At 42.8% G+C, this 25,915-nt stretch overlaps 1 protein-coding gene across 2 annotated transcripts in view; it reads left to right on the forward strand.

Moving 5' to 3' along the window:
* The first annotated feature begins 3,137 nt into the window (after window positions 1–3,137).
* The window catches only part of LOC308145974 (myosin phosphatase Rho interacting protein), a 44,330-nt gene continuing 21,552 nt past the window's right edge, over window positions 3,138–25,915 (forward strand). The window contains exons 1-6 of one of the 2 annotated variants that reach the window (XM_080517589.1): window positions 3,138–3,987; window positions 5,029–5,103; window positions 6,194–6,271; window positions 8,382–8,447; window positions 23,341–23,492; window positions 25,207–25,291. In XM_080517589.1, coding sequence (XP_080373715.1) covers window positions 3,868–3,987; window positions 5,029–5,103; window positions 6,194–6,271; window positions 8,382–8,447; window positions 23,341–23,492; window positions 25,207–25,291 — 576 coding nt within the window. In that variant the 5' untranslated portion in view covers window positions 3,138–3,867. The remainder of the gene's footprint in view (window positions 3,988–5,028; window positions 5,104–6,193; window positions 6,272–8,381; window positions 8,448–23,340; window positions 23,493–25,206; window positions 25,292–25,915) is intronic. The other variant, XM_080517590.1, reaches the window with a different exon arrangement.

Here is a 25,915-nt window from a genome sequence, read left to right on the forward strand (position 1 = left end):
TAATTACCAGATGTCACAATACACTGTTGTGTGTTTTTTCTTACTCATTGTTAGTTTGTTTTGTTAGTTTTTTTTGTTGCCTGACACTGAAAATACTATTCAAGAATTGTATTTATTTGTCAATAAATGAGATTTAAAGTAATACTTTTGACACTTTGAGTCCTCTATTTCACTTTAAAGCTCCTCCTACATATTTCAGTTGCACTTGCCTACCTAAAGCATCCTAAAATACACATTGTGCACTTCTTACATCTTGAGTACACTCATGGCTTTTTAATGTGAGGATGAATGAAACACAATTTTTATTTCATTATTATTTTTTTTTAAATCTATTCTCCTGGGCTGGAGCTCAGAATCTGAAAACAATGGAGTTCACTTTCAAGTGCACACTTCAAAGAAAAGAGCCAGCGATGACAGACATTGCTTATCTGGTTTTCTTTCCTCTGCATATACCTTGATGATTAACACGCTCTTTGTGTTGTGCTTCTCATTTTTCACGCAAACTTTGTTGACAACCTCCCTTTCTTGTGCTACTGGCAAAATTAGGAGATGCATCTTTAAAAGTAGTCTGAAGAAACACCAGCAAAACAGAATCCAAGTCCATTATGATTTATACGATTCTACAATGACCCCATTTGATAGTGTGATAGAATAACTATTGTAATCAAACAGATGGAGGAAGTCTAGCCTTCGATAATAAATGTTTGGTTGTGAATTACACATTGTTATGCTCAATGATTAAAATCGGAATCACCATTACCAGACAAAACATTCAATGGAGAGAGAGAAGGGGTAGAGGAGCTCATCAAAACCAGGAAACAAACTGCTTTTTTATAAGAAGATTTAATTTGATTGAGCAAATCCCAAGTCAACACAGTCCTAGTTTTCCACGTGGCCTCACAGGAAAAATGAATTGTCCTAAACTCAAGGGTGGAAATCCACACTATTGTTGGGTGGGACAATAAAAAAAGAAAACGAAAAGAGAAAAACAATTTCTGGGTTTCCAAAAATAGATGACAACAAAAGCTTAACTTTGATAGCTTTACAACTGTATCAACTTGTGTCTACTATCGTTCTTTTGAGTTCCCGTTACTGCTCAGTTCAATTTCCCGGCACGGTTCCTCATGCGACTTCCGCGTACATTTCGCCTGGATAACATGAGCTTATTAGTTTTAATAAATCTCATGAGGACATCACATCAGAAAGTACCTCACATGTATTCCAGTTGGGAAAATTCCTAGATTTGATCTTGCCTTTGTATCACATTTATGTTGGGCCCAATCATCTGAAATGTAGGACCAACAGATGGCGCTATGGAGCCTGAAATCAAAACACCCTCGAGCCTCACTTTGTATTTCAAAAATTAAAACCTGCCAGACTTTATTGAACATGTAGGGTGTAGTAACCAATAGATGCTTCTTTTAATATTAGAACAGCGTTAGTGTGGCAACACAATTACAGGTACATGCAAGAGGATATAGTGACTTCCTTCATATGAGTTTATATGACTGCATTAATGTGGATCATGAATGGCTATTGCTTAGGGTTATCATCATTCATAAGCTTACATGTAATTTTAATGTAATTATTTAATATAGTTGAGTCACATACAGGGACCTTTTCTCTTTGGGACAAGAGTGACACTCTGCAGCCACTAATGGATGTACTGTATATAATTTAATCAATATAAAACAATGCATCACAGATGTATTCATGTATATGGACAGCCAAATAACTTGAACCCCTGCTAGTAGCAGCCAGTAAGAGTCAGTCATCCTATCACTACATTTCAAAATCACCCTCAGATCAAATGTATACAGGGGTTTTTTGGGGATCTGCTCACTTTTTTCCCCTCCCTTTTTATAGTACCTATACAATACTTTGGCAAAACAGAAAAAAAAATGCATTCACCTTGTATTTATCACAGTGGGAAAAAAACAGTTTTCTTGGGAAAACACAAATCTACACTGGTTACAGTTGCAGGTACAAATTACAAAAAGTTCTTATTAAAGGTTGAGTGATTGTATTTATTTGAAAGGAAGACTTTGCTACATTTCTGCTCCCTGGCAAAGGCCATTGACCAGAGCAGCTCTGCACTGTGGCAGCCCACTCTGTGGTGGAGTTTAGGTGGACGCTGAATGGGATGAGTTAAACACAAAGGATTAACGAATAAAACATCTAATCTGATCAAATGATGAGAACATCCATCAGCCAATCCCAGCTGACTTTGCGCAAAGCCAGGCGACACCTTGCAACCAGTCCATCATAGTGCTAACCCCATAGGAGAAGATGCAAACTGCACAGGAAGGTGCCTAAACCTGGCCTCAGTCCACTTCGACAGATACTCTCGTACAGGCGAGTGAGCGATATAACAACCACAACACCTCTTGTAAACAAAAGATAACTGACAAGCAAAAACACGAAGATTATGTGTAGTTAGAAGCCATGAATTACAGATTATAAGGGGTAACATTAATCATCAGTTTGTCTGTTTTTCTTATAACATTCTTCCAAACAAGCACTGTACATAGAATAGAATAGAATAGAATAGAATAGAATAGAATAGAATAGCCACTTCATTGTCAAGCAGAACACACACTAGCTGGTGTTGATTCTAATGAAATTTCAAGGTTCGCTTTCAGACTGGTAAAAGAAAAAATCCAAAAGAATTTTTAACCAAAAAACAAAAATATTAAACAACATTTCAAAATAGAGCAAAAAAGAAAGACAGATATTTGCACTACAATTATAATTTATAACTTAAAAATCATTTTTGGATAAATTACTGTGCTTTGGAAAAACTTATGGACAAAAGCTGACTCTCTCTCTCTCTCTCTCTCTCTCTCTCTCTCTCTCTCTCTCTCTCTCTCTCTCTCTCTCTCTCTCTCTCTCTCTCTCTCAATAACACCATGGGCCCTTTAAAGCCCACCAAGCTTGAGGGGAAAAGAGTGGAGCTGCTTGGGACTTTCCTATTGGTCAAACTAAAGACACGGCCTCGCTGAGTGGGCGTGCCCCCCTTTTGTGATTGGTCCAGACCGTCGTCTTTCACGGCTCGCTCTCACCTAAGCCCCGCCCACTGCCTCCACCGACTGGTCGCTCGGCCCGTACGAGGATTTTCACGAAAACATCCACCGCAGACTGACTACGTCCCTGTGCCAACCGTCACCGCGCCGCGACCGAGCTCGGGGGACGCGAAGCCGCGGATCCGGCGGCGTGACAGCCACGTTGATGGCGCTCACCAAAGTTGGCTCGCGTTGTTTGGACTCGAGCGACTAGAAGGGTGAAGTAGGTCTAACTGCAATGACTGCGGTATCACTTGTTAGATAGAGAGACATCGGCAGAGAGAGGGAGAGAGAGAGCGAGAGAGAGAGAGCGAGAGAGCGAAAGGGGGGGCCGAAGTGGACTCCCTCCCTCGGCAGAGAGCCGACTCGCCCCATGGAGACTGACGGGACCTTTCCAGAGAGCTCCATGCCCGGAATGTCACCTGTGAAACGACGAGACCTCGCCGGAGGACGCGAATAAGAGGAGAGGGAGGGGGGAAAGAAAACAACAACAACAACAACAACAACAGCAGCAGCAGCAGCAGCGCACATCTGCTTTCAACGACTTATTTTGACAAGTTCTTAGAAAGAAGGAGAAGAAAAGTCCGCCGCAGGAGACAACATGAGCGTGATAGACATGACTTAGTGAGGGTCTTCACCTCCTCCGGTAACCCAGGACCTTTTAATGGACAGACTTCTCTACGGGAGGTTCGTCGCAGAAAGTACACATCAGCAAGTTGTCTTCATCAAAACAAAAGACTTTTTTGGAATTTTTCCTTCTTTACGCATCGCTTTTTTTTGTATATAGACATATAGAACATTTAAAATGTCATTCAAAGACAATCCCTGTCGGAAATTTCAAGCCAACATTTTCAACAAAAGTAAATGCCAGAACTGCTTTAAGCCCAGGGAATCACACTTGCTGAACGATGAAGACTTAAATCAGGTGAACGATTGTTTGTTTGTTTGTTTGTTTTAAAGAATAATATTGTTGTGACATATTTTTGTAACTTCACAAGGCGAGGAAAGCTGCCGGTGTCATTTCTCTTTGATGTGTTCATTTCAAATGGGCTGTCATGTGTCAACAGACCGTGAAGTGCAGAGGTTGGGTTAATTGGACATAATTAGTTTTCAGCCCAAGGGCGCATATTGACCTTAATTCCTATAGATACAGGGCTCCACCCAGGCCTGCAGCACTGTGGGCCACTTTTGTTGAATCATTAGCAGTACAGTTATATATCTTTGATGCTTCGACTTCTCATGTTCCTTGTAGCCCACTGTGACCTTATTCTGCTCTCTTCCTCATGCTCAAATAAACACCCATTAAAGTGAACTGCTTGAAGGTTTGCAAAAGGTTCAACATCTCTTTGTGGCAATGGATTTCTATGGTATCTAAATACATTTTTTTCTTTTTTTTAAATGTGCAAACCAACTGTATGCAGCTTGTGAGCTGTGGCACCAGGTCAGGCTGTACTCCGCTGACCTGTATCATGGTCATTCTCTTTCACTAAGCTGTTTAGTTGGGTAGGTTAAGAGTCACCTGGCAGATAATATGAATGAAGCTGAAATAGGTGTCAGTGATGGCTTCTTCAGAGGCCAGGGTAAAATACCCATGTTGACCACTGGCATCCCTGACTGGTTCTGGAGTTTTTCCACCAACTGGACTTTATCTTTTCACAAGCGAACCATTAAAAAAAAACAACAACAAACAAACAAAAAACATCAATTTGTTGTGATTAAACACCTCATAAATCCTTTTACGAAAAGATACATAATGTATGTGAATGAAATTTAGTCCAGAACTCATTCTGTCAGGTCACCTCAGCTTGAAGGCAGCACGTTATGGGTGCAGCATTACATCGTCTTTATGATTGGGTGGGTTAACAGGTTGCGAAATGAACGCACACCAACACGTTGGAATGACTCCATTTAACCAGCGAAGGGTGAAAAACAACCTACATTCATTTCCCTCATTTCTCCATCTCAGGGGGACTTGCCGTTAGGGCCTGCTGTCAGGTCATGTGAGGAGAGATGGCACATTCTTCTGAACTGTTCAGTCAAGGTTTCTTTTAACTCTCCCCCCCCCCCCCCCCCCCCCACATGCATGAATACAGCAAGTGCCCTGGTGTCTCAATTTTTTTTTCTCACTTGACTTTCCTTCAGTAGAATTACCAGCCGTCTTCGTCGCTGCAATTTTAGTTTATTTCAAACATCTTGAGTGTGTTTCTTTTAAGTCTCCTCCGACTCTTGACTGGCTAAGTATTCTGCTGGGACGTGAGATTAAATATTCCTGTTATGTCACTTTGTTTATGGAGTCACTGAGCTGAGAAATGTGCAGTGCCTCATGTAATCAAAGGGAAAGAGGATTTGATGGTGGATTATTCTTGAGCGTACATAGAATAGAGTTATGACTGTAATCAAAACCCCTGATGGAGACATGGAGGTGGCAGACGGCCGTAAATGTCAGAGCTTTTTGACTCACTTCGTGGGCCACTGTTCTCCAGTCTGGAGTGAGCGACTGAATTGCATAAGGTTCTTAATATTCTAAGCTCTTTAGCTGTAGGTACGATTTGACTGTAAACATTAAGGAAGAAAAAAAAAATTGGTCTCCAGTAGTCCGGCTGGGCTTTTCTTTGCTGACTAGTACCGTGGCTGCAGTTCAAGTATGTACCAGAACAATTTAAGAAAAAGACTGCCGGGCCAACTTGCGTTTCTCGGTGCAAGTTTGACTTGCAAATCTGGTGCTGCTTCTCTCATCCACTGTTGTTCTTGCTCGCTTCTGCCTCTTGATTCCCCCTCCACCCACCAGTCCACCTACTTAGAGGATCAGAGGGAAAGTCATGTGTGTTAGCCTTTCCTTTTTTTTTTTTTTTCCCCAAGCAGCATGGTGCTCTGGAATTAAGCCAACTGGAGAATGTAGCCTGCAGTCAACATAGAGCAGCTACTCACAAATAACACACCATTCCCTGAGTTTAACCTGCGTGTTGTGTGTTATTGTAACATGCTCTAAAAATGGCTCATAGTCCGCGGTCTGAACTGAAACTAGCCTGCGGTCAAATCAGCGCTCGGCTCGAGTGTGCACAACTGAACAGTTAACCAATATGTTAATGTTCCTGTTTTAGTGACGGTTATTGTTGTTTTCCTCTCACCAGGCGAAGCCCATCTATGGAGGATGGCTGCTACTGGCGCCCGAGGGAACTAATTTTGACAATCCTTTACACAGATCTCGGGTAAGTAGAGCTTTTAACGCATGCATAGTTTGTCCTCTTCGTGTTCATGTGAGTTTATCTAATCAATGTGCTTTTTGGTGGAGATCTATGAATGTCCGCTGGTGTCTTTTATTTGCCTCGATGAGCTTTCATTAGGGAGGGTTGAGTGTATCAGGTAGGTTGTGACGGGGGCACACAGTGTGACTTGCTTTTTCCCTAAATGAATTCCGGCCCTTGTTTGACATCCGATGAGCAGGAGGTCTCGTTGTCGTGGCTGCAGTCGCTGCTTCATAGAATCAGCAGATTCCTGTTTGGAGGTTTGGCTATCTATCAGAAGAAGCCTCGTCGTAAGGCAATTTTAAGGCCTAATATTGACTTTGTTTAGTGAACCACGCTGCCAGAGCATCATTGTACTGCAATGGGAGCCTTCCTTTATCAGGTCCTCGATTATACTGTGGTGTTGCATCCCCCCCCCCCCCCCCCCCCCCCAAAAAAAAGAAAAAAACCGACTCGGGAGAATGTGGGGGAGGAGAAGGAAGGTCCTGGTTCTCATAGCCGCGCTGATGGCTTCCATATGGGTTTCAGGGGGGGAAAAAAGCACTTCTTGATCTACTATCCACAGTCTGCTGCTGCTGCTGCTTTGACATCATCACTGATACGTCGTGCCTTCTCTTACCGTCAGCTTTTCAGCGCGGGCGTATAATTGGCGGCTTGTTTCGTCGTGCTGAGGTCAGCACATTGGTCAGTTTTCGACTGACCAACAAACAAACGAAACAGAAAAAGTGCTGATGTATAATGACTCCTGTTTTACCAACACTCTAAATTGACAGGTTGTGGGTGTGTGTGTGTGTCTCTGTTCTGTTATACTGAGGCGTCACGGACTTTTAGTGGGAGTTAAATGTGCCTCATCTATATTACTCACTTGCGATGCTTCTCCACACCAGTTGAGACCTGCTAGCATCCCTTTTAGGCTACGGAGCAGCTCTCAATATTTCATGCATTGGGATCAGTTGGAACAGGGGCCAGGGAAATTTGATACTGGGACAAAACGCCGCATTAAGATAAGAGGCGGCTGGTGGGACGCTTATCGAGGCAGTAGGAGTGAGAATCAATAAAAACTGTCAATCTAGTATTTGTACAAAGAGCGACACAATTGGCTTTCTGACGTACAGATAAGTCGGCCCCCTCTTACCTGCTAAATTTGAACTCGCTTCAGAAAGGTGATAGGCTTCAACTCTAGGAGGCTGCGTTCCATTAATCCCGCGCAGGAAGTTACCGTCGGTTCACAGATACACGCCTTCATTGTGTATCATCCTGTAAGGGAGGTCTAGTCACAGGTAGTGTTATCAGAAGCCTAATCTCTCGTGATCCTTTAAAAGTACTTAAGCACTTGGTTTTCAACTGACTGTGCCGGCATTCAACTGGGACATTGAATCATCTCATTGCTGGCTGGCTGATCCTTTTCTTAGAAAGGAGTGTGTTAAAATGCTATCCAGCCTGTTCCAGCTCTGAAGCCTTGTGCTGCAGCCAATCCAGTTTGTTTGATCGTGTATATAATCTTGTCTGTGTTCTTCATACCTTCAGGCAATATTACATTATATTAACGATTGCAATTGGAACTGCTAAAGTCACAATTACAAATCCGTTAAGAATGCTCTATACATAAACGTTATCTCCATGAACTTGTTTTTGTTTGAAATGTTATTGCCACTCGTGAAACATGTATAAAATCACTTTCTAACCATATAGTGAATATTTTTCATTTAGCTTTACCCTTTTTTTTTGGTTGTTGCTGGCATTATGTGATGATTAAGTATATAAATGAAGTGTAGTGGTTAGCGCTCTCACCTCACAGTCAGGATCTTCCTCGTTTGATTCCAGGCATTGGGTCCTTTCATTTTCTCTCTGTGCCTGCGTTTTCTTTCGATTGTCCAGTTTCCTCTCACAGTCCAAAAAAAACGTTTGAATTTGCATGTGTGTGTCTCTCTGAGATAGACTGACAACCAGTCCTCTGTGTATTCTGCCTTTTGCCCTTTGAAAGCTCAGTTTGGATTTTGACCACACAATGGGTTATATGATTGTGTGAGCGGTCTAAAAAAAAAAAAAATTTATTTGTTTTTTGCTTCTACAGAAATGGCAGAGACGCTTCTTCATCCTCTACGAGCATGGCTTACTCCGCTACGCTCTGGACGAAATGGTGAGAGACAGCTTTTATTCTCTCAGCTCATGCGTTTTCTTAACACTGAAAAAAAGAGCCACAGATAAATGAGCTTATAAAATGAAGCCAAATGTATCAAAGATGGCCTGTTGCTATGAGCTGTGTGACAAACTTGATGTAAATATACAAAAAAACAAAACATGTTTTTGATACAGTCAGTATTTTCAATTTTATTTACAGGTTTTATTCAGCTTTCATTTACTATCAATAATGGGACTTAATTTTCAGTTTGAACTGTTTTTACTCACTATATCCAGTTAACCTGCAGCTAAACACATTTACTACATATTGTACATTGATGATCAAGAGTATATTTAATACGTTTTCATTTAGTTTCCCACAGATGTGCACACATCACAGAACAGAGACGTTTCATTTTAAAGAAATGAAGTAGTTATACAGTTGCATTAAATCTTTCATTTCAGATTCTGCTCATTTTTGCCCTGAATATCTCAACCATGATTTGAACCTGGGTCCCCCCTGTACCTTCTGTTTTACAATTTTATAATATACTCTTCATGAATACCAAAAGTTAATAATAACTGTAGATTAGTTTGGTGTCATCGATCAAGAAAATGTCAAAAGATTGCTTGTATTTTAGTACAATATACTAATGGAAACCCTTTAATTGAAATGAATTCACTTTTACATAAACATAAAATGTCTTTATTGTAAATGCAGGTTTATATTTGAAACACATCTGTCTGATGTGTCCTCGGGGGGGATTTTTGCCGGCTCACTGGCAGAATATCAAGCAGACAGCACAAAGTTGACAGCAGTCCCTCTTTGCATACAACAGAGCATTTAGCGAGTGTGCTAAACACTCGTGTTGGCTAACACAGGGGTGTCAAATAGAATGAAGTGACACCACATGGTGTGGATACTAAAAGTCATGTGCTGAGCCGTGTGTGTTTGCTTTAGTGGCTGCACGGTTATTGTGCAAGAGCGTTTGGAACACCGAGTCCCTGTTCTGAGTTAAAAACGTGGAAATGAAACATTTGCCAGGAAGATTAACACGTAAAGAGCCATCTTTATTGTTGCCTAATCGCTGTATATTTAGTTTAAAGTGAATATCCAGGCAGACCAGTGTCTCTGGCGAGTTAATTTGTTTGTGTGGCATTTGTTTTGCTACTATATTGTTTGTTGGTGGTGCTGCAGCAGCTTGTGGGCATTGCTGGATATTGATTGACCCAAAGCAGCGCTCAACAGCTTTTTCTGGACACGCTTTTTGAAATGAAGTGCAGGCAGACGAGAACCAGCAGTCGCTCCGATGCCGCTGACCCTTTCACATTATGTGTGGTATTCTGGAGAATAAAAGAGAAACACTGAGAGTTTTCTTTTCTCTACTGAAATAGCAGGAGCTCTGATGTACTGTGGATTTTATGGTCATTGCATCATGACTGTACAATATATTTCTTCTGTGTTTGCATAGTTTATACAAAAACCGGCATTTTTTTTGTACATCTTTGTTTTCATTTGCGCCAAACAAAGCAATAAATACACAGTGGCCCCTAATGTCCACTTCATACTGGAGCTAATAAAACGTATACAAGTGACTGGTGGACGATGATGATGCCGGAGAAAAGATGGATGACGGTGTTTACAGGAAGAGGCAAAGGATGGAGGCGGATGTCCTTTTTTTTTTTTCCATTCAACGATCTCTCTGTATATCACTTCCCATCTTTTCATCTCCTCCCTGAGTGGAGGATCAAAAGCAAGGGTGGCAACAAGGGTCTGTCACTCCAAATATCAAGTGACACTAAATATAGATCCTGGCTCGTCGCACCAGATGCATTAGAATAACTGTTTTGTGTTGAATCAGTGGCTGCACAAACATGGCTAATTAGTATACTTGCCTGGTGTCCTTGGCGAAGTGTTCCCTGTGCATGAGATTACATGTTACATACAGTTAAGAGAAGGTGGGATGGAGAAGGATGAGCCCTGAAGTGAGCAACTGAAAGATTAAAAGAAAAACAAAGTCTGTCCACATCGCCCAGGGAAGCCACGATCAACGTTCAGTTTAATGTAGCATCGTGTGTTATTGTGTCAAATTTAAAGGTTGCCAGCTTTCGCCAGTGTAACATTTCTCCAGACCACATCAGAACCCCCCCCCATCTGAGAGCACTAGTTAGGGTTTTAGATGAGGAGGTGCCCCCCCCCCCCCCCCTGTTTTTCTCTCAGCCTGGTTTTATGGCTCTTCTGTCTTCGCTTAACCAAACCCAGATGGGTTGTGGTTCCAACCTGCAGGATGTGGCGTGGCTCGAGGGGAAAGCACTGGATTTGCAAAAACCTGGGAGAGATCACAGTAACTGGAGTCCTACATTTGGGGTTGCCCACCTAGGGTGAACACCCAACATCACACACACCACTGCCATCTTTTTATGCCGAGGGCGGCAGCGGCTTTGAAGAGCTGTTATACGCACGAGACAAGTGGGTAAAAGAAGAAAATGCCGCTGCAGTGAGAGCCCGATCAAGAGAAATGTGTTCTGTCACTGACTGAAAGGAAGGACACGGCGAAGAACTGGAAATGTTGGCCTGCATAGAGCATGCTCTTCCATGCAGGGCTAATGTGGCCTCCAAAGGCGGGAATTGAAATGTGTCGCGTCCAACTTACGTCACTGAATGAAAGCACTGTTTAATTTATCGTTTGTAGATCTGAAGATAACTCATAAAGTTGATTCTTAGTTCAGCCCCCAGTATTTGCTGAATGCACAAGCTGGATTTTCCCAGAGCAACCTAACACAGTTATGCCAGGGCAGCGTTGCCAAGGTAACATGTTTTGTCCTTTTGTCCAGCAACAGTTGACCATGGTATGTGTAACACAGGGCAGATTGTCGGTTGTGTGGCGAGCTCTAGCCGACTGTAGAGATACGGGACAGAACGCTCTGGATGCAAAGCACGGACGTGTGGGTTGTCTCTAGGCTCAGGCGTACGGTGAGCCAGCCTTCCTACAGTAGCTGTACAAAAAAACACAAAAAAAAAACCAAACATCAGATGCAGCATCTAAACACATGTGCAAGGCAGGATTGGACAAAGTTGCAGTTTATGCTGAGCTGCACATGTTTCTGTTGGCGTGAGTAAGTGTGTGTGAGTGAATGCACCTGGAACTGAGGGTGCTTGACTGCAGAGGCCATGTCAGGAACAGGTGCTGCAAGGTCTGAGAAACCTCCGTTTGAAACCCCGCTCCATGAGACCGGGACACGATACTGCAGTAATCGTTTGGACGCAAAAACAAAAGAAAAATGACAACTCACACAAGTGGGTAATTAACAATTCCATTATCACCTCGCAGTGAGAGCAGATATGTAGGTGAGAAGAGACCCTCCACAAAGCCACCCTGATGACAGAGGTGGTGAAAAACATCAACACTCACTCTCTAATAACTGATTCGCTGTGCAGTCATAAATACCCCACACAAGACCTGGCATCCAATGACCTCATTGTGACTTGCTCTCACTGACACGCACTCGTGCACGCATGATGTGATCCCAATTGTTTTGACTCACAATGCTTCTAACGCTGATAATCTGTTATTGTCATTTACCAAAAATCATACTAAATATCTTCTCACTTCATTTCGAGGGATATATAGGAAAGCACAGGGCAGTTTGTGTTTTCCTACTGATCTGTTGGTGCATTTATAACCTCGCCTGCACATTCACAGTATACCTGCAAATAAAGTGAGGCTACCTATTGAGTTGCAGGACACAAAAGGCCCATTCAGAGACCCCTTGGATAGCGTTTGCTTTTAGACTGCACTAACTGCAGTTGACTGTCTGTATCGCAGCCATATCCCTTGTTGTTCCAGTGAGAACATGATGTTCTCATGACGTTTCAGCTGTTGAAGTCATTCTCATTTCATCTTAGCGCAATTAATTTCCTGTGTTTACTGGAATTCAAATAGTGGACTTCTGCCCCATAGCACTGTCCAAGAACGGGGAGCGTTTTGACAAACTTCCTTCCATTTTCCACACATTTGCGCATTCTTTTGACCTGAGACACAAACTCCGGTTGCTTCTCCGCTGAATCTCTTGAACATGAGCATATACAACCTTAGCCCTTCTTTGCCCTCGGACCTTTTGACATGCTGAAACAGGCACAAATAGCTGCTCCTCTCTTTGCCAGTAAAAAAAAAAAAAAAAAAAAAAAATGAAATTGAGGGTTATTTTTAGCCACTTTGAGGAGCTTTTGTCTCGTGTTGCTTTGGGACTGATGAGAGCTTTCCAGGGAATGGATGAGTGGGCAGGCCTCTGAGTTGTGTTGTTGCTTCCAGGCATTCTGTGCGGGGAATAAGTGGATGCGGACCACCCCACCCCGTCAAATTAGGAACACTTAAAAGGGGTGCTCCAGTCCTCTCCTGACTGCAAATCAGGAGAAACTGGAGTGGGAAAGGAAGCGGTGAATGTCTACTGTACATATGAGCTTGTGTTCTAGTGCATGCTGGAGAAATCAATGGTCTGCAGTTGCAAAATAAAGGATTGTTTACTAAGTGTGGATCCTGGGTGAGGCGTTTGTTGGTTTTGTGGAGATATGGTGCGTGAGAGTCTTCTTTAACCCCTGCCCTTCCTTCCCCACGGTTCCAATAGGAACTGATCTTCTGGAATGTAAACATTCATGGATTACACTGGGGTCACTGTACCCATTGCAACGAGCCACAAAACCATGGGAACGGCCATACATACAGCTTGTAATAATCAGTATTTACAATGCTGCAGATAAAAACAACTCTCCGCGCCAAAACCGTCAACCACTGTAGCTCTGTCTTTCTCTCTCTCTTTTTTTTGCTCATATATACTAATGGTGTTCACCATTAGTATATAATCGCCCCCTTTGCACTGGAGGCCCTGTCATTGCCATGACGGCATTGCTGCAGTGATCAATCAGGGAGAGGGGTTTACGTATTCCAGCAACAACAGTGCAAGTGTAATGGCCCACCACTGTAACACAACAGCCCATGGCAGCTTTTAATACCAGAAACCCATAAATCTCTGTGAAATCATCTGTTTGCTGGACAAACCAAAACCTTCCTCTAACAGAAAATCCTGTAATCCCATCATGACTTCACTGAGTATGTCGAGAATGAACTGGAGGCGGAAGCGTATGTATATAGCATGTGGTGGCAGTGTACAGTCGCCAGGCTTTCCAAATGATTTGGCAGTGACGTGGACCGCAGTTCCTCGAGAATCTGCATCTCGGTGATAAAATGGTGGAAAACAATACTCGAAAACTTCAAAGTGAGCGCAGACTTTTTTTTTCTTTTTGGTAGGAAAAGCCTTTGAGCAGCTGTACCCCAGTCAACCTCGTGAGGAGGTCCTTTCGCAGAAGCTTACATTTTAAAAATAACACACCCCGCCCACTGTTTTCCTGTTACAATTAGGCTTTTGTCAGGGGGAAAAAAAAAAAAACTCCCAAAGAGGTGAAGGTGTCATCCAAACTTGTATCGGTTTGTCATTCGCCTGTAGGTGGAGGTTGGATTATATTTAGTTCTCCTTTATGTATAACACTGATCTCATCTTCTCAAACATGTCTCCTCCTTATCAGTTTCAAGTCCTGCATTTGAAGTTTGAAACCAATGAAGACAATTATCCTGCTGATACATAACAAACATGATTATTGTTAGTTTGGTCAGAGATGCCATTGAAGTTGTACACTATGCTGTTATTTCACTTGATCAATTCGTTTGCCTCTGTAATTTTTTTTAATTGACTTTCCACTGTCTGCTTTTAGGTGTTTTTTTGTTTTTTTTGCCTCTCCTTGAGTGACCACATCGCCCCGGACATGGCTAAGATAAAAATCTTATCTGAACTACTTTGCTGTTTGGACATTTCCATCGGTTTAGTCAGACGTACTGTAACTCTGACTCAGAGTCAAGTCTGGCTCCTCAACTTTTTTCAGCGTATGGTTAGTGTGTATGTGAGCCACTGCTCTACATGGTCCAACATGTGCTCACTTTTTATTGTCTTCATCCACAAAACTGTCTTTTACAGCAGTTAAGTCCAACAGTATAGGAATAGACGTGGGAAACTGTTGAGAACGCGATTCCAGCTGTTTGGGATCAGAGTTTCATAACGTACTGAACTGTAAAAGATAAAATGTAACAGAGGGGTACATTTTTAATGTTTTCCTCCTGATCTGCACTCTCCTTGTATCTCTACTTCATCCTTCATTACACTTTATTGTGTGTTCCTTAGTTTCTTAATGAGTCAGAAAACAAGGTTTCACATTAAATTAAATTAATAGTCAATAAAACAAACATATTTACCTGTAGACTCAAACACAAAGCATTAACATCCCATTTTTGGACTAGATGAGCAGAAACGCTCTGAATGCAACACAAAGTGGATTTAACAGGATGGAATTTATTTAACTATATTGATCTAAATGCCATTTGAAATATAATTGCAAGTTGGACCCAATTCCTCAGCACTATTGAAAAGATTGTACTTGGATAAGTAGACCACAATCTTCCCTTGACGATAATAAAACTCTTCATTGCCACGAGTTAAAGCTTCAGCCAATGTATGGATCGTAAGCATGAGGATACAGAGCTTCTTGTTTAACGTGGGCCTGTTATTATATCAGTGTTCACTGCAGCATGAACCTGTAGACAGGAACATTTAACACTGGTTGAGGTCTATCAGCACATTGACTAAAATAGTCCTATATCACTCAAAGCAGATGAATAGGGGCTTTTTTTTTTTTTTTTTTAATGTATCAGCTTTCTTTTGATGTGGCGGTCATTTGATGGCGAAATAGTACTTGCTTTCCTTTTTTTTCTTCTTGGTGAATATGATTGCCATGTGGGTTCGAGCTAAATTCTTGACGGTGGTCCTCTGCTGTGCCATGGTGAGAAGTCCCTAAGAGGCTTTTTTTTTTTTTTTTTTTTGAAAGCTTGTCTTTTTACTATCCATTCCTTTGTTGCCCCCTTTGTGGTCTTGTTGTTTTTAATGATTTCCAGCCATTCATTACCCAGAGAAAGGCTTCTTCCAGGAGACTCCAGCTAAATCCAGTGTCCACTCTCACTAGCAAGGTCCCTATTTTTATCCCCCCCCCCCCCAATTAATAGCCCTGATTCACTTTCTCCTCTCACTTATCCTACCACTCCTCCATATCTCTGTCTTCCATTTCCTATTCTGTCTGGCCTATAAATCATTGCTGGTGGAAAGAGCAACCACCGGTATTGTGTAACAAACCCCCCCCCCCCCACCCCACCCAAGCAGGGCCTGATGGACTGCTCGCTCAGTTTGTTCTAAACACTACGCCAGGACACCAACAAAAGGTTTTATTTAAAGTTTTGGGGTGAGGGGCCGGTCTGCTCTGAGACGGGCACTAATAAAACAGTGGGGTAGGTGTCTGCGAGTACAGTGTTGGGGGTACAGAGACACTGAAAGGCATTTTCCTGTTTAAAAGTCCACATTGATATACACAATATGTTACTCCTTGTGTGGTTCGGGGTGTGGTAATGAATTGATCGGTTCCATGTCTGCAGGGAGACGCCTCAGTGGGAGGATTTCCAGTGGCGACCTGGCCTGAGATTGGGTGTCTAACAAGCCTCTGCTTTGTGAAAGCTTAGTAGTAGTCGTAGTAGTAGTATTAGTAGTGGCCACAGCTGCAGTTGAATGTCTGAGTTACAACAGGTGCACTTGTATTGGGCGACCTTTAACCTTTCACCTCAGCTTGACGGCTTGCCAATCCAGCCACCTGCTCAGGTCAGAGCTCTGCAGCCAAGATATTTTTAGAAAGAAAGTGCAACCTTGGGTCTGCAGTAGTAGGATTACTCACGTAAAGTCGGATTACTCACTCTACAATAAAAATATTTGGTATACAGGATCTCCCCATAACTTTCATGATCACTTGATATTCTAACTTATAAATGAGTGTTGTTGTTTTTTTTAATCGTTGCCAGTTTTTATAAAGTGCTGCCTTCTCTAAAGTCATCATCTGTCAGCAATGTTATGAATGACAGTTTGAATGCTGCCTGGCAAACACAGGCTTGTATGAAGCTGCTCTTCAGCCCTGTGGGGAAACAAACTCAAAAACCGAGCTCGCAGCTGAATTCTCAAAGAAACATTTTTCCCTATGAACGCTCTTCACCCCCGATGGGCTAATTTGCGTTGACTTATTCAGGCTCTGGCAGATTTGCAGTCATTATTTTGAAGCCTCCGTGCATGTCTCCTGCAACTTTTTCACATGGTGTTGTTTGAGTTGCTCGGGTACATTTTCTTTTTTTTTTCATTTGCATCTTCATTTTGTTTGGGCATTTGTTAGGACCTGTCCACCTTGGCCTACTTTCTGAAGTGCTGTGTCAGAGCTGCATATGTGACGCCGCAGCAGGAAGCTAAGCCACTGCTGTTTTGGGGTACCTTGTGATCCTGTAATGACTGTTGTTGGCTTCTTCTTTTTTTTCCCCCTGCAGCTTCAGGCTTTACTGTACCAGAAGTCACGGAGTTAAAACACAGACGTACTTCAAAACCGACAATGTTTAATAGTTGTGTTACAAATTGAAACCAGGGCAAACGACAAAAGATTCCAATACTTATTATCGGCCATAGAAGAGTAGCAGTAGCGGGACTTGCATGTTCAGTGTAAATATGTGTTTTATGCTGAACCTATCTGAAATGCGTTTGTTTTCATTGGCAGCCTAACGTTTGAGATAAGCTCACAGCTCTGTCTCCATGACGCACTCATCTGGCCGATTTTTCTAAAATAGTCACGTATTTAATGGAGCGAGAATCTGGCATTGTAATACAGTACAGTATATCAGTATATTGCAATAGTGTCTGCAAGCCGATAAGGTGCATGTTTTAATCCAATTCATTCATATGTGCACACATTTGTGAAGACTGTATTCATGCACATAGAAACTGATCAGTGAGGTTACATTTGGCTAGCTAACAACCAGTAACTGAATGAAAAACATTGACCTCCAGGGAAGTTATTAGCAGTACTCTGCACTGAAGGTTGTTTTTTTCCCCACCCATTTACTCCATTTACTTATGGGCAAAGTTCTTTTTAATTTACTTAATCTAAGTACAGATTCACAGAAGACTTGCTGTACATGTATAATAATTATGTGATTATAACCATACAATCCAAATTAAAAAAGGTTATTCCTTAATCTAAGATAATAATAAATAAAACAAAGCGGTACAAAGGGGAAGATGATTGTGTTGGGTTAGGCAGTTGGATTGCACAGAGGTAGAAAAAGTTACCTGTCTGGACACACACAGACACCCACACACACACACACACACACACACACTAACTCCTCTTCGACGGTCTGTATGTGAACAGCCGGAGCAACATGACACAACTCGACTGCAGCACCTGTTTCTGCAGCCAGCCCATCTACTCTGTCACCACTTTGACGCAGGCTGGCAGATTTCTCACACTCTGTCTGCCTTTTCCTGCATTTTGCCGCACAGTCACCATCGGTACAGACATTACATTACTGCTATTGTCATCATCACCGACGCTACCGCTGAATGAGGAGAATAAACTGTTCTTCAGCCACACAATAGTACACCCATGTTTTAATTATTCCATCCTGAAGTGGACCTGCCAACACAGCGGGCAGCCAAAGGTCTGGTTCACATAGTTCTAAGTACAGTTGCATCTGATTGACCGGGCTTCCATTTGAAAAGAATCCTACCGTACTCGCAGAGAAAAAGCTCTTCCTCATCCATCTCATCCTCCTCTTCCTCCTCCTCTGCATTCGCCGGCTGCTGGCTTCCTAACACAGCATTAAGCCACCCACATCCTCTCACCATTCTCCATAAGAGGAGAAGTGCTGCTGCCACCCACATCGGTCTCCAAAATACCTGGTACAAGAATGTGTGAAATGAGTGTTGTTTTGATTACTGTTCTTGTTAATTTTTCTCCGAATATGACGTACTAGTATACAGTTATCCTTCACAGTAGAGACTGTGCTGCGTTCTAACCATCTGAAAATCCCGAATGCATACCAGCGGGGTGAGGTGTATCTGCAAATGCCTGGAGGACTGTACTTGGCCCTGCAGCAGAGATGTCAGATATCCACCATATGGCTTAGCCTGACTTTTATAGAGCTATATGTTTATCTAAAGTACAGGCAGGGGTTGAGGAACAGCATTATAGTTGAGGCTGTGCTTTTTCACCGGATTTAGGTTGCCTTGATACTGGAATAAAATTACAGGACTGTGGGGGCTCTGGCACAGTGATGATTGTAATCTTGTCCATGACCAATCTGCCAACTCGAGTTCCTGCTCTGGTTGTTGTGTATCTGTCTTTGTGTGATCATTGTGGACTTGTGTAGGATGGAGACAGTCGCTTCATAGCCCTCCGCAAGCATGACTAAAGGTGACTCCGTCCATCTGGCACCTGAAGATATTTCCCCGCTGTTTGTTGTTGGCATGCTCACTGGTATCAAAAATGTGTGTTTAGCTCTGTTATCCTCAGTTGCCATGGAAAGATTTATTGCGTAATTGCTGGTATTGGTAATGAGCAGAAGAAGAGCCCCAAAAAGATCCTGATTCAAGACTTTGCACATGAGTCAGAATGAAGCGGTGCCAGTTCATCATGTATCGTTTTCGGCTCCAACATCTTTCGTGATCAAAGTCAATCGAGTTTGGACGTAGTGCGAGTACCTTGGAAATCGTGCTTCAGAATCCTGCTGGTACATGTCTAAAGAAGGGTAATGTAAATTAACAAGTGAAGTCATAGCATTAGAATTTGTCACCTCCGATGTTGGCAGACAAACTGGCACTTAATACCAGATAGCAGATGTTTGTAATCAGCGTACAGGTGTTCATAAGCAACTGTTTTTATGTGTGTTTGTACAAATAGACAACTACTTGCATGTTTAAAAAAAAAAAAAAAAAAATTTATTCCAATATGCGTCATATTGCGAAATGCCATTCTAATTCCCTCGCATGCTGGAGTGAGTCATTTTAACTGAACTCCGGCTTTCCATGACGACAAATGAGCATGTCAAACCCAAAAATCCTGAGGGCAGAGGAAGAAAATTTGCTTCACAACCAAAATTGAAAGTCGATCATCAGCCAGCTGCCAAAAGAAGCACATATTTCTCCTACTGGGTCACAGGGAAGAATGGGATGTTTTACTCAGCTGCAGAGTGACCACGGGTGAAGGAAGCCTCGGGCACGAAGACATGCCTGCATGTATGGGCTCACTAATTACCACTCTCTAAACAGAGCCTTGGTTACTAATGAATACTGCTGTAATGCTACACAACATCTGGACAGACATATGATCGGTGTTCACTGAGGGAAGGAGAGGCTAAAACTATGCAGTGGATTTGCAGTTTAATGCCATGAAAACCAATGCTCAGAATCTTTAATTGTGCAGCATCCTGGTAATAGTGTTTCATCCAACCTTTATTGTTGCTTGTATTTATTTATTTTTTTAGATTTGACAACTGCTCACAACTCTTTTTGAGCGTGTGCTGACAAATATTCAATTAAATATGCAATTAGTTTTTGACATGATGAACCAATATTCCTGTCACGATGCTGTGACTGCTGAAATGGTAAAGCTCAGTCAGTTATCTTGGACTGAATTAAGAAACCAAATCGTAATCTGATTTGTCCCCGTCTCCCTCTCAGACGCCGGTGAATGACTGTCACCGAGACAGCATTCATACTATTGTCTGAACAACTCCGGAGACAAGAATAAGTTTATGCTGGCTTCATAATTTCCATGCTTGGATCACAAAAGGACACTTGTTCAGGGGCCTCTTGTCTCTTGGATATTTTCTTGTTAAGGGTTAACGGGAGGAGTGGCTCTGTGGACTGTGGCGGCTGACAATCCCACATTGTGTGAACTGGTGCTGATTCACAAAGGAGCCATTGTGGCGAGCGGTGGCCCGGGGAGAGTGGACTGGGTCTCGGTTAGGTGACAGAGAGGTGTGGGTCCGCGGGGCCTGGGTCTGGGGGCTTCGAGCCACGGTGGCTGGGCCTGAGCAGGGGCGTGTATCGGTGCTCAGCTGACAGTGCCGGAGCTGGGAGGGTGCACACGTGTGAGAGGGGTCCCGTGCTGCCTGCCGCAGGGCTCCAGTGCAAAACATACCCTGTCTGGACGTTTTGCTGTAACCCCACCTACTACACTCTAATCTCTGTTATAGGTGAGCAGCTTTGTAAAAATAGGTTTTCAATCAAAGCTGTTGTCAATCTAATTTATTTTCTATATCCCAGAGAATCTATTGCACTGATTATAAAGCCGGGGGCTTAAGCAGCTTGTACAACTGTTCCCAGAATTTGAAATATTTTGCTGTTTATCCTCTTCTGACTCCAGCTCAAGGGCAGACCCACATGTGTGATGTACTCTCGATTTGTTTACTCAGACAGATGGCCGAGCAGCCCAAAGTCAAGGTCCACACAGCCCCCCTTTCTACTCTGCTGCCCTGCTGTTCTCCTCGACCACCAGTTCAGGACTTAATCTCTCTCCAGTCGCCCTCCACTCTTCCTGCTCTCTGCCTTCAGACCTCGTCTCCATGTGAGAGTGACAGAGCTCTCAGGTCAAGCTGACGCCAATCTCTCACTGCCCAGTCTGAAGCAGTCCAAGGTCCTCGCCCAGCTGTTCCGAGGCCTGTTTGTCCGTCTGTGTGTCAAGCCCGGCTGTTGCCCTGGCCTCTCACCTAATGTCAAGAGCCCTTCAGTGATTTTAAAGAAGTTGAACCAAAACAATGGCTGACTGAGTCTCTGCCTTTGTGGATCTGTCATTTTACCGTCGTACATGACAAGCTTTAAAGGTCACGCTGCTTCCATGTTTAGGTCTCTTTTTCTTGTCAAGACTAGTAGGACTCAGGCCAAAACCCTTTGAGACAAAATGTCCAATGGGTTGCACATTATATTGCAAAATTATTTCAATATTAACATGTACAATGTACATATCACAAAAGGCCACCTTGAGCTACAAGAAAATGTTCCCATGCACTTTTCTTTCACGCTCAATGTGAATGCTTGTATTTATTACATACCACAATAGTAAACAACATGAGCTCATTATTTAGTTTTCCCCAACCAGTATTATACAGCAGATCCATTCTGCTCTAAATCTTCCTATACTCTCAGTGTTGCACTATATTTCGTTACAACCTAGCCAATGCTAGCGGAGCAGAGAATGAAAGTGTCACTTGCCAGTGAAAGAGTAAACAGGGCCTCTCGTCCAGCCACAGGGTGGGATTACCACAAACTGTTAACGATTGACTACTCTGTGTCCACATGAGAGGCCCTCCACAGGCGGAGATGGCTCTGCTGCGGACAAGCTATGCTTATGCTGACAAAAAAATGCAGATCCACCAATCGGATTTATTTGGTCACGAGCGAACCTTTTAATTTTGTCCGCAGCTTCATCTTCTAACACGTGCTGATTTGCAGAAGGCTGTAATTTATCATCTGTGGCCTGGTGCTGTGATATTTTACTGTCTATCATTTTATCTGTAAGTTTAGAAGGGAGGACGCAAATGCTGTTTGAATCGTCGCCCATTCTCAGTGGGCTTCGTTACATAGCACTCGTTTACTTAGGCGAACAAATATATATCATAAACCCAATTTAACATGATCAAGGATTCTACTACCACTTGGGAAAGTCGTTTGAAGGTCACACGGAGGAAATGTCACATTTCTTGGAATTGTCATACTGATGGCAATATTAGTTTACTTTCAGACCAACGACAGAGTTTTGTTAACTAAAAACCTTAAAAACCTGTACACTGGGAAGGACAGGTTCACCTGGAGCAATGCACCTCAATCCACTGTGACGAGATTATCTTATCCGTCTTGAGCTGAGTCGGCACGTATTCTTCCACTTTAAATGATCCGTGCCTTTCAAAGCCACAGTGTACATAAATAAACCTGCCTGTGAACCCTTATGTCATTGTGCACAGCGTAGTATTATTCTACGAGCCCTATGATCACGTTATTTATGGCTGACAGGTGGCATCAATAGCAGTGTACGTAGCTGAGTTTGCACTTCGCACCTAGGAGTCAGACAGATTGAAATACAAAGCCGTGCGCTGACCGTATGAACTTGTACTGTTTAGAAATGAAACCGGCGGCCCTTTCGTGGGTGTGTTCAGTCTTTTGTCGTCGTTCATTATTCCTGTCGTCGTCATACAATGTGCAGCAATTACCAAATGGCATCAATCCATACTCACCAAAAATAAATCAAGACTGTTCAAAGTCTGGACATTTATGGTTTAAATACAATACAATTGTTGTTGAGTGTTAAATAATATCACTAGATTACTGCAGGTGGTACAAATGGCTCCTATTGTACGAGTGTACATCTTACCTGCTGCTAATGTCGTAAAACTGCTCAACAAAATGTTTTTGTATATGTGTGCAATAATATTTAAGCTATATTCATCAACTCAATTTGAGCTGAACCACGAGGATTGATGTTCACGTGGCATATCCACCTGAGAAAGGATGCTGCTTGATTAATCTTTCAGTAACACAGGTTAGCTGATTCAGCTGCTTTTTAAGTGCCCAGATTGAGTGTGAAGTATTCACAAGTATTCACAAAATAATGTTTCACACCGAGTCTATCATAGCTGTGATCAGTTTCCTAACTTTCAGAGCAAGGCTGTGTTTTAGGTGGAGGTATTTTGGCAAAAATATGTGAAGCTATTACACAATGACTGGATTTTGAATGCAAAACCACATATCACTCGTCACAAAAACATCGAAGCGGGGACTGACGAGAACATTTCTCTTGTTATATCAACGTGTGAAGAGCCAAGCTGGGCATGAAAATGAATGCCGGGGCGGACCGCGTGAGAAGACAGACCATGTGGAGGGCCTGGTGGGCCCGTCTGTTCACTTCCTCATTTAACATTTTCTCTGTGTGTCTCTGATGTGATCCCCTCCAGCCCAGCACGCTGCCCCAAGGTACCATCAACATGAACCAGTGCTCTGACGTCATCGACGGCGAGTCCAGGACCGGTCAGAAGAACTCGCTGTGCATCTTGACCCCGGAGAAGGAGCACTTCATACGAGCTGAGTGCAAAGAGATCATCAACGGGTAAGACCCGCTCGTCTATCAGCGTCGGGTTTTTACATCAGCCCCACAGTATGCTTTGGCTTCAGGTGGGAAGCGTGGTTTTTGGTGCTCTGTGGTCGAGTCAAAGGAAATAGCTGTGTGCAACTGCTGCTGTGGCCAAAACTGCTCTGCCCCCTGCTGCCTCCTCTGGGCCGTGCTGCTCAAGAGAGTTGCAGTGCACACTGCAGTGACAGTGCACATTCTTGAACAGTTCTCGCTCGCTGCTGCTCCGACCCTCTTCCCCGTGTCTACCAAATTCACATTGGCCAAGACACAGATCTCATTACAAAGAGCGCTAATGTTCATAATTCAGGCATCTTTTATGCCTCTCCTCTTCTGCTGCTGCTGCTGCTGCTGCTGCACATTCAGTGTGCTTCTGCAGTGCACTCTCCCTCCCTGGCTGTAGCGTACAGTACACATTACGGCTATTCTTGGGGAGCTGTGACTCACAACACCCACTCTTCGTTATGCTACCTGCTCAATCACTGTACACCCACTCTCCCATCATCTGGCTTCCATGTGTCGGTACCGGGTGATCACACAACCATATCAGCCCCGACAGGGTTTCCAATAACTGACTATGAAGAAAAAAGAAGAAAAAAAAAAAACGACTGCTGGTTGTTTTCAGCGCCTCTTAAAAGTGTTTTGGACACGATGAAAGGCACCGTGTGTGGGCAGCCATTCGTTTAGAATTACGTCACATGTTCTATCTGTGATCGTTGATTGAGCCCTTCATTCTTTGTGAAGTAGGTGGGTTGGAATAATATCAAGATAATGCATAAGTGCTTTGTGCTACAGTCACTGTTTTGATTAAATAAATACTCCCCCCGTTAACCTCAATATAATGTGTGACGCGCTTAGTGCAAGTCACACATTGTGTGAATACAGACTCACTACGTCTTATTTTCCTCAGAGTTCATTTGGTTTATTGGTAAACCTTTCAAGTTAACACTCCACTTTAGCCAGGTGATTTTCCAGCCAGGTTGTGTCGACGTGCCGGACACTGCATGACATGAACGCTTACATTGATCTTGCTTTTAATCAGCTAAATACATTTTCAGGAAATTGAAATAGTGCCAAGCATTAAAAATGATAGATTTTTCAAAAAAACAACAAAAAACATGTGGTTTAGTCTCATCTGCATTTTAAGGAACTCCTAATTCATGAAAATTTGTATGTTTAAGGTGAGGAATTACTGATATTTTTAAAAATAAAGTCAATAAATATGAGAGTTTGTTCTGTTCTGTGTCGCTCATGAAATATCTTCACTTTTTAAGCACACTACCTAGTTAAAAGGTAATCTATTAAGCCTTTGTAAAATATGAGTGCTAATAAAATAAGTCCTAAATCGAAATGCGTTCTTAGGAAAGTTCATTGCTACAAGATAAAAAAATTTAAAAATTTAAAAAAAGCAATTAAGAATTATCATTCACTACAAAAAGTGCAATTAATGTTCTCATTTCTGTGTAATGAATCAGGCTGTAGTGTGGTTCATTTATGAAAGAGGTTAGTGTTTATTTTACTCTGGTGCTGTTGCATGATTCTGGAATTTTTACGGCCCATATTTGTTCAAAGACGAACTGGTTCATGCTTTCCTACAGAGAACTTTGTCATCTATTGATCCACCTGGGATGCAGAGTTTGTACGGTCTGCGTTCAGTGTGCCAATAACACTTGCACTGTTTCACCATCCGTAGGTGGCAGGAGGCTTTAACTGTGTACCCCAGGACCAACAAGCAGAACCAGAAGAAGAAGCGCAAGGTCGATCCACCCACTCACCAGGTACTGCATCAGTCCGCGCTGTTCTCAGTAAACCACTTTTATCTTCTTGCACTGATCGAGGCAACAGCAGTGAGCAAGCAGACGCCGGTGAAGGTCACACTTTAAGCTTTTGTGAGATTCTATTTCGTGTTCTGTATATGATTCATGGTCGAGGATTTATATGGTGGTCTATTTGTATTGATTTTGCCAACAATTATCCAAACATATACCGCTTCTGTCCACCTTCCTACTTAAGGTCATGGGGGCTCGAGCTCAACCTACAGTAGCTGTACACCCTGGAGGAGTCCATCACCAGGCAGACAGAGATACATACAATGAAACTCAGTCACACCAGCAGACAGTTTTTGTTGTCAATTAGCCTTAAAACACATATTTTTCAAGTATAAAGTAGAAATCCGCCCACACACAGGGAGAACAATGTACACTCTGCACAGAAAGGCTCCCCAACACAAACACAAATAGTGGGGATATTCTCACTATTCACACTCCTACTATTCGCTGAAATGTTTCAAATGACACACACTGAGCTTCTCCTGAAAGAGGGTTATGACCCCACATCTACTCTGCTTTAGATGGCGAATGGTATTCAACATCCACAAGTGGCAGTTTTGCTAATGCACTGGA

This window comes from Blennius ocellaris, assembly GCF_963422515.1.
Source record: "Blennius ocellaris genome assembly, chromosome: 21".
Classification (NCBI taxonomy): Eukaryota; Metazoa; Chordata; class Actinopteri; order Blenniiformes; family Blenniidae; genus Blennius; species Blennius ocellaris.